The sequence below is a fragment of the Scyliorhinus torazame genome, chromosome 6 (assembly GCF_047496885.1).
Source record: "Scyliorhinus torazame isolate Kashiwa2021f chromosome 6, sScyTor2.1, whole genome shotgun sequence".
Classification (NCBI taxonomy): Eukaryota; Metazoa; Chordata; class Chondrichthyes; order Carcharhiniformes; family Scyliorhinidae; genus Scyliorhinus; species Scyliorhinus torazame.
In genome coordinates this window covers 94677469-94690236 of record NC_092712.1, presented here as the reverse complement: position 1 = coordinate 94690236, position 12768 = coordinate 94677469, and the positions used below count along the sequence as shown (strand labels likewise).

Sequence of the window (12768 nt, the reverse complement as noted above, 5' to 3'; positions counted from 1 at the left end):
TTCCGTTCTCTATCTTCTTAACCCCCTTCTCCCCTGTCTCTTTCACCTTCATCTGCAACATCAAATGCAAGGAGCTAATGGATTTATTTGATTGAGACCTTCTGCGCAGCCTCTGCCACATCCTTCCTTTTCCCTGGTCCATCAACCCAAACATCTTCTAAAGCACTCCCTGTCCTAGCCCTAAACTTGCATACCTCTCTCCAACTTCCGCCCATATTGTCTCTGAGCTTTTCATGTCCATAAGACCCTCCTCCTGCTCTCTTAACCCTATTCCCACTAAGCTGCTGACGACCCAACCACCTTCCTGGTTCCATGGTTAGCTGACATTGTTATAGTTCCCTTCCCTCAAGTTCTATTCCTCTTGCGTTCAAATCTGCCATCATCACCCCCTCCTCAAAAGAACAATCCTAGGATTCCCTCCATCCTTCTGAACGACTGCCTCATCTCTAATCCCTTTGCCTCTCCAAAGTCCTTGAATATGTTGTCACTTCCCAAATTCAAAATCAGATTTCCTGGAACTCCATGGGATGGATTCTCTGGCCTCCCAACCCCATGTTTCTAGTCGACGTGTAGTTCGCTGATGATAGGATTCTCTGCTCCCTACGGTGTCAATGGGATTTCTCATTGAAGCCACCCCACGCCTCTGAGAAACCTGCGGGCAGGGATGTGCTACCAGGGGGACAAGAGAATACCTCTGCCAGCGAATGGCCGGAGAACTCCGACTCATGTTTACAGATTTTCAATTAGTTCCCCACAGCTGCTTCAGAATTGCAACAGCTCTTATCAAATCACAAATGGTGCTTGGTGACTGTAACATCCTTCTCAATGTGTCTGGGGCTTTTGTCACACTTGATCACACCAACCTCCTCCATTGCCCCGCAACTGTCCTACCTACTTAACAACATTGTGGTAATCCCTTCACCACTAGAACTACAACAGTGCAAGAAGCCAGTCCACCATCACCTTCTTAGGGCAACTATTGGTAAGCAAAAAATACTGGCCTTGCGAGCAAAACCTGTCTCCTGAGTATCCGGTTTTTGTTTTAGTTTGTAGAGTGTCTGTTTGTGGTAGTAGTGCCCACATGAATATTCCATGCTAGGTTCCTGACATGGAACAGCCCAAGTGGCCATGAAGAGATCTATGTGTCTTCCAACAGAAGAGGTCAGTTTTATAATTGGATGATACTGGCTTCACCTTCTAATGACTGGCAAGAGCTGAACTTTGCGACCCTCCTCATTTTACCTGAGCAGCTTAGTGGGAATTCAAGGTTTGTGAGCACCTCCTGCGTTGCATGCAAATGGCCTGATCTTGGAAACTCTGGGGGGGGGGGGGGGGGGGCAATTCCCACTCCATCATAATTATGAAAAAGAACTATGAAGTTTTGACCCCATTATTTGAAAAAGACCCCAAATATTTTTTATTACATAACAGCAAAGGAAAAAGCAGAGGGAAAAAAGAAGAGGAAAAACTAAAAGAGGAACAACACCAGCAAAAGGCTGAAGAGGAAGAGAAAAATAAACCATGGGAATGCCCTTATGATGTACTTTTCGATGCTTACCTCAGTGAAGTTACAAGAAATATTTTACCACTTCCCAGCACAAGGGAACAAATTGTGGCACTTGCAACGTAAGTACTTTTCTACACAATCGTCCAAACAGGGTGATATTTCTGAATTGCATTCCTGAATCATTAAACTTGTCCTAAGCGTCAAATGGTTATTTCATGAATATGGTACCGTAAGAAGACTCCAGAAACGGTATTCTCTACAAAACTATAACGGGTTAAGGGAGATTTAATAGTGATGATTAAAATTACGAGAAGTAAAGTAAAGTTGTCTGATAAGGGTTTCCACTGGCTGTCGGCTTTGTAACCAACAAATACAAATTTAAGTTAATTAGATGAAGAACCTGAGGGAAGATGTGGGATGGGATTCTCCGTCCCGTTGTAACTGTTTTCTGGTGCGGCGCGCCCCCGCCAGCAGCATGATTCTCCGTCCCGGCAGTCGGCAAATGGGGATTCCCATTGTGGGCACCCCACACCGTTGGGAAATCCGCGGACATGAGTGCACTGCTGGCAAAACGGAGGATCCCACCGATGGAGAATCCAGCCCAAGATTTTTTAATGCTGTGTGCTGTCAGGATCGGGAATGCGTTACCTCAAAGAGTGGTGGAAACAGACTTATTAGTAACTTTAAAAAAGGGAATTGGAAAAACCTGAAAATGACAAATAGCAACATCAATAGGGAAAGAACAGGGAAGAAAGTGATTAATTGGATAGTTCTTTCAAAGAGTTGGCACAGGCAAGATAGGCTGAATGGCCTCTTTCTCTGCTGTACAGGGTGACACTGGCACAGTGGTTAGCACTGCTGCCTCACAGTGTCGGGGACCAGGGTTCGATTTTGATCTCGGGTGACTGTGTGGAGTTTGCACGTTCTCCCCGTGTCTGTGTGGGTTTCCTCCAGGTGCTCAGTTTTCCTCCCACAGTCCAAAGAAGTGTAGGTTAGGTGGTTTGGCCAGGCGAGGCAGTTGGACCAGCGGCGCGGGGCCCCGGCGAGGCAGGCGGAGTAGGGCCCAGGCGAGGCAGCCAGAGCAACAACGCAAAATCCAGACGAGGCAGCCAGAGCGGCAGTTCTCTGCAACAGCATCATTACTGATTGAACTAGCCGAGTCCTAAAGGACAAAGCTGCTAGACCTGGTTACGGCAAGTGATCAGAGAACCAACAAGAGGGAAAGGTTTACTTGACCTCATCCTCACCAATCTACCTCCTACAGATGCATCTGTCCATGACAGTATTGGTAGGAGTGACCACCTCACAGTCCTTGTGGAGTGAAGACACATTTTCACATTGAGGCACTACCACCGTGCTAAGTGGGATAGATTTGGAACAAACAAATAACTCAAAACTCGGCATCCATGAAGGGCTATGGGCCATCAGCTGCAACACTGTTACAACCATAATCTGAAACCTCATGGCCTGGCATATACCCCACTCTACCATTGCCATCAAGCCAGGGGATCAAGCCTGATTGTGGAGAGCACTGGAGAGCATGCCAAGAGCAGAACCAGGCATGCTGTTGAAGCCACAATTGTATGCCAGACAACATAAGAAGCAAGCAATAGATAGAGCTAATTGATCGCACAACCAGCAGATCAGATCTAAGCTCTGCAATCCTGCCACATTCAGCCATGAATGGGAGCAAAGATTTTATGGTGAAACAGTTGAGAAACAGTGGAAAACCTTCCAAGTGATTTTTCACAGTGCTCAGCAAAGGTTTATACCAACAAAAAGAAAGGACGGTAGAAAGAGAGAAAATTGATCGTGGATATCTGAGGAAATAAGGGAGAGTATCAAATTGAAGGAAAAAGCATACAAAGTGGCAAAGATTAGTGGGAGAGTAGAGGACTGGGAAATCTTTAGGGGGCAACAAATCTTTAGTAGAAAGCTACTAAAAAAGCTATAAAGAAGAGTAAGATAGATTATGAGAGTAAACTTGCTCAGAATATAAAAACAGATAATAAAAGTTTCTACAAATATATAAAACGAAAACGAGTGGCTAAGGTAAATAGTGGTCCTTGAGAGGATGAGAAGGGAGATTTAATAATCATAGAATTTACAGTGCAGAAGGAGGCCATTCGGCCCATCGAGTCTGCACCGGCTCTTTGAAAGAGCACCCTACCCAAGCCCACACCTCCACCCGATCCCCATAACCCAGTAACCCCACCCAACACTAAGGGCAATTTTGGACACTAAGGGCAATTTAGCATGGCCAATCCACCTAACCTGCACATCTTTGGACTGTGGGAGGAAACCGGAGCACCCGGAGGAAACCCACGCACACACGAAGAGAACGTGCAGACTCCGCACAGACAGTGGCCCAAGCCAGGAATCGAACCTGGAACCCTGGAGCTGTGAAGCAATTGTGCTAACCACTATGCTACCGTGCTGCCCATGGTTAGTGCCTAATGGGAGATGAGGAAATGGCTGAGGAACTGAACAGGTTTTTTGGGTCGGTCTTCACAGTGGAAGACACAAATAACATGTCAGTGACTTGATCCAAATGAGGCTATGACAGGTGAGGACCTTGAGATGATTGTTGTCACTAAGGAGGTAGTGATGGGCAAGCTAATGGGGCTAAAGGTAGACATGTCTCCTGGCTCTGATGGATTGCATCCCAGAGTGCTAAAAGAGATGGCTAGGGAAGTTGCAAATGCACTTGTGATACTTTACCAAAATTCACTAGACTCTGGAGTGGTTCCGACGGATTGGAAATTAGCAAACGTGACACCACTGTTTAAAAAAGGAGGTAGGCAGAAAGTGGGTAATTATAGACCAGTGAGCTTAACTTCGGTAGTAGGGAAGATGCTGGAATCTATCATCAAGGAAGAAATAGCGAGGCATCTGGATGGAAATTGTCCCATTGGGCAGACACAGCATGGGTTCAGAAAAGGCAGGTCGTGCCTAACTAATTTAGTGGAATTTTTTGAAGACATTACCAGTGCGGTAGATAACGGGGAGCCAATGGATGTGGTATATCTGGATTTCCAGAAAGCTTTTGACAAGGTGCCACACAAAAGGTTGCTGCACAAGATAAAGATGCATGGCATTAAGGGTAAAGTAGTAGCATGGATAGAGGATTGGTTAATTAATAGAAGGCAAAGAGTGGGGATTAATGGGTGTTTCTCTGGTTAGCAATCAGCAGCTAGTGATGTCCCTCAGGAATCAGTGTTGGGCCCACAATTGTTCACAATTTACATAGATGTTTTGGAGTTGGGGACCAAGTGCAATGTGTCCCAGCTTGCAGACGACACTAAGATAAGTGGTAAAGCAAAAAGTGCAGAGGATACTGGAAGTCTGCAGAGGGATTTGGATAGGCTAAGTGAATGGGCTAGGGTCTGGCAGATGGAATACAATGTTGACAAATGTGAGGTTATCCATTTTGGTAGGAATAACAGCAAAAGAGATTATTATTTAAATGATAAAATATTAAAACATGCTGCTGTGCAGAGAGATCTGGGTGTTCTAGTGCATGAGTCGCAAAAAGTTGGTTTACAGGTGCAACAGGTAATTAAGAAGGCAAATGGAGTTTTGTCCTTCATTGCTAGAGGGATGGAGTTTAAGACTAGGGAGGTTATGCTGCAATTGTATAAGGTGTTAGTGAGGCCACACCTGGAGTATTGTGTTCAGTTTTGGTCTCCTTACCTGAGAGAGGACGGACTGGTGCCGGAGGGTGTGCAGAGGAGATTCACGAGGTTAATCCCAGAACTGAAGGGGTTGGATTACGAGGAGAGTTGAGTAGACTGGGACTGTACTCGTTGGAATTTAGAAGGATACGGGGGGGGGGGATCTTATAGAAACATATAAAATTATGAAGGGAACAGATAGAATAGATGCGGGCAGGTGGTTTCCACTGGCGGGTGAAAGCAGAACTAGGGGGCATAGCCTCAAAATAAGGGGAAGTAGATTTAGGACTGAGTTTAGGAGGAACTTATTCACCCAAAGGGTTGTGAATCTATGGAATTCTTTGCCCAGTGAAGCAGTTGAGGCTCCTTCATTAAATGTTTTTAAGATAAAGATAGATAGTTTTTTGAAGAATAAAGGGATTAAGGGCTATGGTGTTCAGGCTGGAAAGTGGAGCTGAGTCCACAAAAGATCAGCCATGATCTCATTGAATGGCGGAGCAGGCTCGAGGGGCCAGATGGCCTACTCCTGCTCCTAGTTCTTATGTAATAGTGGTGAGCAATTAAACAACTAACTAAGGGAGAGGCCCACAGATATCCTCACTCTCAATGATGAGAAAGCACATTACATCAGTGCAAAAGAGAAGGTTGAAACATTTGCAACCATATTCAAAGCTTTGGATGGTGTAGTCAACAGTGCTATCAAGCAGCACATACTCAGAAATTACTTGCTCGCTGACAGTCAGTTTGGGTTCTGCCACGGTTACTCTGCTCCTGACGTCATTACAGCTTTGGTCCAAATGTGGACAATAGAGCTGAACTCAAAGTGAGATACGAGTGACTTTGACATGAGGCAGCATTTGACAAAGTGTGACATCATGGAGTCCTCGCAAAACTGGAGTCAATGGGAATAAGGTGGAAACTCTCCATTGGTTGGAATCACACTGAGCATACAGGAAGATGTTTGTGGTTGTTGAGGGAAATGATCTTATCCCCATGAAATCATTACAGGACTTCCTCAGGGTAGTGTCCTGGGCCCAACTATCTTCAGCTGCTTTATCAATAGTCTTTCCTCCATCAAGGGGATGTTCACTGGTGACTGCACAATGTTCAGTAACATTCATGACTCCTCAAATACTGAAGCAATCCATGCGGCATGATGACACAGTGGTTACATTCGTGCAACACAAGTGCCAGACGATGACCATCTCCAAAGGAGAATCTAGCTATCTCCCCTTGACATTCAATGCCATTACCATTGGTGAAACCCTGACCAGAAACTGAACTAGACGAGCCATACTTTGGCTGCAAGAGAAGTCAGAGGCTGGGAATTCTGCGGCGAGTAACTCACTTCCAGAATTCCCAGAGCTTGTTCACCAGCTCCAAGGCACAAGTCAGGAGTGTGATGGAATACTTCCCACTTGCCTAGATGAGTGTAGCTCCAACAACACTCAAGAAGCTCAGCACCATCTGTTGTGTTCTGTGGTCTTGCTGTTGCAATGATGCTCACAGAACTGCTGATGAGTTACTTAGTTACTTATTAGTTAACACATGGAAGGATAACATGCAGAATGCTATACAGACTAGGTTGCTCTGGAACTACCCAATGTTCGACTGTCCTTGTGTACGCCTTACTACCAACTGGTCAGTCTACCACATTGCGTGACCAATGTCTGATGCCACCAGCTGGTTGGAGGTTGCATTGGTATGTACTTTTTTGTGTGACCATGAATTGGATTAAATTTGCATTGTTTTTGGAGCAGGCAAAGAGCTGGATTAAAGGTTTGCCCTTTGTCCACACTCTGAGCTCTGGCTTTGTAACTCTAATCAAGGTATTTTCAAAAAAGGGGTACTCTAGAATTGATTTATTTGTGGTGAGTTGGGTGGTGCTGATGGGGGTGGTGGGAGCGGAGTATGTGAGAATTTCGATTTTGGATCATGCACCGCATTGGCTGGAAGTGAGGCTTAGCTCGGGGCAGGTACAGAGGCCGGGATGGAGGCTGTATCGGGTCTTTTGGCAGATGAGGCATTTTGTGAAAAGATGAGGCTAGCGATTGCGGATTATGTGGAGCTTAATCAGAACGGGGCGGTGTCAGCGGCCACATTCTGGGAGGCATTGAAAGCGGTGGTTCAAGGGGAGATTATCTCGTTCAAGGCACAGGGATAGGTGGAGGAGGGAGGAGCATGGATGGCTACTGGACGAGATAGTTGAGGTGGACAGGAGATACTTGGGGGCCCTCACTAAAGAGCAGTTGGCGGAGAGGAAGAGGTTGCAGGGGCAGTTTGATAGATTGACGATGGGTAAGGTGGTGGGGCAGCTACGGAAGGCAAGGGGGGGTGCAGTACGAGTATGGAGAGAAGGCCAGCCGCATGTTGGCCCACCAACTGCGGAGGCAGGCAGCGTCTAGAGAAATTCTTTTTAAAAAATATTTAATTCCGGCAATTTCATAAAGAAACAAACCAAAGCTGAAGTAAAATTATACAACATTATGAATAATCAACACCTCCCTCCCCCCCTGCTCTCCAATCAAGACCCCTCCTCCCGTCCTGCCTTCCCTATTTTAACTCCCTTCGCCCTCTCTCCTCCCCTTTTGCTGACTACTCAATCCTCCTCAAAGAAGTCAATGAACGGCTTCCACCTCCAAGCGAATCCATCAACCACACCCTCAGGACGAACTTGACCTTCTTCAGCCTCAGGAATTCTGCCATGTCGGTCACCCACACTCCCGCTTTTGGTGGCTCCAAGTCCCTCCACCGGAGCAAAATCCATCTCCGGGTTATCAGGGAGGCAAAGGCTAAGACATTGGCCTCTCATGACGTCTGAACTCCCGGGTATTCCAACACCCCAAATATCGCCACCCCTGGACTCGGGGTCACCTTTACCCCCAACACCACGAAAATTACGTCCGCAAACCCCTGCCAGAACCCCTTTAGCTTCGGACGTGGAGTGATTCGTGGGCCTCCTCGCACACCTATCCTCTACTCGCTCAAAAAACCTACTCATCCGCGCAGCCGTCATATGTGCTCTGTGAATTACTTTAAACACGACGAGGACACGTTCACCCTCCGCAGGGCCTGCTCCCATGCCCTGGCCTCCACCTTCCCACCCAGCTTCTCCTCCCACTTACGCTTTATATCCCCACTGGGGCCCCCTCCCAATCCATCAGCTCCTTGTAGATCTCAGACACCTTCCCCTCCAATGTCCCCCTTCAACAGCACCTTGTCTTGCAACCCCAAGGGCGGCAACCCGGGAGAGGGGAGGCACCTGTCTCTTCACAAAATCCCGAACCTGCAGGTACCTGAAACCATTTCCCCTGGGCAGCTCATACTTTTTCTCCAGGCCTTCTAATTTCGCAAAACTGCCCCCTACAAACAGGTCCCCGAATAGCTCCATCCCTGCCTGCCGCCACCTACGCGCCCCCCCCGGCACAAAGCTATGATTATCAAAGATCAGTGCCCACACCGAGGCACCCTCCAGTCCCAAATGTTGCTTCCGCTGCCCCCATACACTCGAGGCCGACACCACCACTGGACTTGTGGAGTACCTGGCTAATGAGAACGACAGAGAAGCTGTTAATAATGTCCTCAAGCTTATTCCCCGACAAGAACCCACCTCCATCCACCCCCTCCCCCACTACCCATTTCCTAACCATGTGATGTTTTCCACCCAGATGTAGTTAATTATATTCGACAACGCCAACACCCCCACCCCCACTCGCTCCAAAAAAGGGCTTTTGACCCATGGGATCTTCTCCACCCATACAGAGATCAAGACGTTAAGCATTTTAAAGAACCACGTCTGAACAAAGATCGGGAGGTTCAGAAATACGAACAGGAAGCTTGGCAGCATCACCACCTTTACTGTCTGCAACCGTCTCACCAACGACAGTGGCAGCACATCCCACCTCTTGAAGTCCCCTTCATCTGCTACACCAGCCGAGTCAAATTTAACTTGTGCAGCTGCGCCCAACCCCCCTGTCACCTGAATGCCCAGGTATCTAAAACCCACCCCCGCTACCTCAAGTGGCAACTTCCCTAACCTCCTTTCCTGCCCTCTGGTCTCAATCGGGAACACCTCGCTCTTTCCCATTTTCAACTTTTACCCGGAGAACCGGCCAAAGTCCTCCAAAATCCCCATAATGCCCCCAATGCCACCCAGTGGGTCGGAAATACATAACAACAGGTCGTCTGCGTACAGCGAAACCCTGTGCTTGACCCCCCACACTGCCCCCCTCACCACCCACTCCAGACAATCCCTTCACAATCCCTCGACGCTCTAAGCGCCATTGCCAAGGGCTCTATAGCCAAAGATAAAAGCAATGGGAAGCGCGGGCATCCCTGCCTCATCCCAGGATGCAGCCCGAAATATCTCGAACTCACCCAGTTCGTCCGCACGTTTGCAACCAGTGCCTTGTACAGCAGCTGGACCCAGTTCACAAACTCCTGTCCAAACCCAAACCTCCCCAGCACCTCCCACACATATTCCTTCGCCCTTCCCTGTGGTCTGACATTTCTGTTCTGTCACGCAAACGTAGTATCAGTCCATCATAGTTTTTTTTCCCCTTTTTCCTCCTCTGCTTCGTCCTCCACGCTGCCTTGTCTGCCCCTTGTCCATAAAACTCGTCTGCCTCTGCCAGGGTATTGAAATAATGTTCCTTATTTTGGAAAATGACCCAGAGCCTGGCTGGGAACAGAATTCCAAATTTCACTCCGCTTTTGTACAGGGCCGATTTTGCCTGGTTGAACTCAGCCCTGCGCTTTGCCAGGTCTGCCCCAATGTCCTGGTATACTCGAATTCTATGCCCTTCCCAGCTGGTCACCTTCATCTACTTTGTCCACTGCAGGATCTTCTCCCGATCCTGATAATGATGTAATTTGGGAATTATTGCCCTCAGCTGTTTCCCCGCCTTGGGTTTCGGTTGGAGCGATCTGTGCACCCTGTCGCTCTCTGGTGGCTTGGGGAAGCTGTCCCTCCCGCGTAGGTTGCCCAGCATCTGGGTCACATAGTCCGTCGGGTCCCTTCCCTCGATCGCCTCCCTTAATTTGGATATTTTGGCACCGAGACCAGTTCTCCTGGTCTTCGACCTTCCCCTTCAGACTAAGCTGGAATGCCACCAACCTTTTAATATCGGCCTCCAGAGTGACAGTCCTGTCACTCTGGTCAGTCGATGCCTTTTCAAGCTCCAGGATCGTCTTCCCCTGAGCTTCCAGATTCTTCCCCATTCCATTGATGGCCATCTGCATGGCGAGGGGGTGTTGTTCGGGTCGTCAGCCTCCCTCTCTCCGGGGTGGCCAGGGACTCCTTGCCTCGTGGGTCCGCCAACTCGTCCAACTGCTGCTCTTAGCCTTTTCCTCCGCTCCTATCCTCTCTGTCGGTTCTCAAGCTCCTATTCGCTGCAATGTTGTTCCTATTCTCTCCCTTTCTTACTTGTGGGTAAAATAAGTCTGAGTTTACGGGCTAAATTGGAGTAAAAGTGCCTATATGGTTGTATTCTAGAGGAGAGCCACCTGATGTGTGACTGCTCTGCACATCGCCGTCACCAGATGTCCTTATTGGGGTTGTTTAGTGCAGCGTTGGAGAAGGGGGAGTTGCCAGAGTCGTGGAGGTCAAGCCGGACCCAATGGGGTATTGGAAGTGCTGGAGATTCTGGAGGGGAATGGGGCCGATGTTGTGGCCTTTGCCTCTCTAATTGCCCGGCGAAGGATCCTATTAAATTGGAGGCTGGAAGCGGCTTGGCTGGGGGCTTGTTAGAGAAGATTAAGTTTGAGTTGAGGGGATCAGCGGCAAGCTTCGGGTTGCGGTGGGGGTTGTTCATGAAGCTGTTTGAGGAATTGTGTCATGGGGGGAGGGGGGATAAAAGTGGAAAAACTGTACAAACTGTGGACTGTATATTTTGTTGTTGTTACACGTTTGGAATAAATGCCTTAAGAAAAAGAAAGCATTAGAAAAGATGATCAATTCTTTTCAGGAGTCCCACATTGAAACTGCATAGGTATACAACTGCGTAGGTTCCTTCCTGAATATGCAAGATACTTTTCAATAGAGTTTAACAAACCAGCAGAACTTCGTGAAATTAATGATTAATTTGAATTCCATGCCTCTTTTCCCTTAGACTGCCTGTATTTAAACTGTGTCACTGTACACTTCCTCTCCTGCCCTGGTAGCAACATCCAGAGCCCCGCCCCCCCAGGTTCCGTTCTTAGATTCTTTCTTTTCCTCATTCACTTTACCCCTTTACACGATATTGGAAATTGATTTATTTTGCTTTGTTTAATTTTCGATGCTAGGTTTGTTTCTGACAAGATGGGTGGGCCTTTATGCAAGGAAAAACTTCATGAATTTACCTGGGAACTTCACATTGCTGATCTGAAATTTGAATTAAAATCCAATGTCATCCCCATTGGGAAAATTCAGAAAGGAATCTACTACCACAGAGCCCTTCTATTCAAGGTAGTTTTTGTTTCTGGTGAACAATTCAATTGCTCTTTCACCCAGTTTCCAAAGTGAAGAAATTTAATGGATCTGTAATTACTTGCTTAATAAATCCATTTGTTTTTCAGGCTTTAGCGGATAGACTCGGGATTGGTTGCAGTCTTGTCCGTGGAGAATACACCCGAGCCTGGAATGAAGTCCAGTTGGTTGATCAACCGCCTCAAGATATTATTGGGCTTTTCATCCCACCAACGACATACATCTTGGACCTCATGTACCAAGTTGGCAGCTTTATGAGGACTGACAGTCCAGACGCAGCATACTATGAAAGTTATACTAGTTGTAAAATTACACCTTGTAAATGTTGCAAACAATTATCTTGGTACCTAGATAATTTTGAGAAAAGAAAATAAATTACTAGTCTCTGAATTTGACAACTTTAATAGATTTAAACAGATTGCAAAATATTGCTGTAAAATCATAAATGCCATCTTAAAACAGATCATTAAGTCTCCATTCCAATTTGTTTAGTTAAAACATTTCTGACTATCCTCTATGTTATTCCTTTATTACTTGATGAAATTACCTTGTTTCTGAATAGGAATTTTTAACTATTGCTGAGATGCCCGCATGTTACTGGATTTTCATAAAGACAAACACTTCAATGGCTCTTCTATTGTTAGCATTTCCACAAGCTCTGTAGGTGTGTTATTTTACATGAGAAATTGTACAGCAAATAATAAAGTAAAGTTGTAACGACATGACCACTTATTGAAAAAATAATGATTGATGTTCTTACTCCTACAGAATGTTTTAAAATCATGGAGTTAAACAGTTGTAGTTGATATTAACTTGCCCTGTTTAGAACTGACATCTCAGCCAACATCTTAAAGATTCAGGACTGTGCATATCTTTGTAGATAGTTTTAGTTTAATAGCAAGAAAACAGGAACATGGAGTATGCCATATAGCCCCTTGAGCCTGCTCCATTCAATACGATCATGGCTGATCTGATCTTGACCTCAACTCCACTTTCCCATAACCCTTGACACTCTTGTAATTCAAAAATATGTTCAACCAGCCTTGAATATATTCAATGACCCAGCATCCACTGTTTCTCTGGCACAGAGAATTCCAAAGATTGATGACCCACTGAGA

The 12768-nt window shown here is 46.6% G+C and overlaps 1 protein-coding gene across 7 annotated transcripts in view; it reads left to right on the top strand.

The window, feature by feature from the left end:
- armc3 (armadillo repeat containing 3) overlaps positions 1-12372 on the top strand; it is a 212604-nt gene extending 200232 nt beyond the window's left edge. For 6 of the 7 annotated variants that reach the window (XM_072508495.1, XM_072508496.1, XM_072508498.1 and 3 more), the window contains 3 exons: positions 1432-1626; positions 11467-11629; positions 11740-12372. In XM_072508495.1, coding sequence (XP_072364596.1) covers positions 1432-1626; positions 11467-11629; positions 11740-12024 — 643 coding nt within the window. In that variant the 3' untranslated portion in view covers positions 12025-12372. The remainder of the gene's footprint in view (positions 1-1431; positions 1627-11466; positions 11630-11739) is intronic. The other variant, XM_072508499.1, reaches the window with a different exon arrangement.
- Positions 12373-12768: the final 396 nt, after the last annotated feature.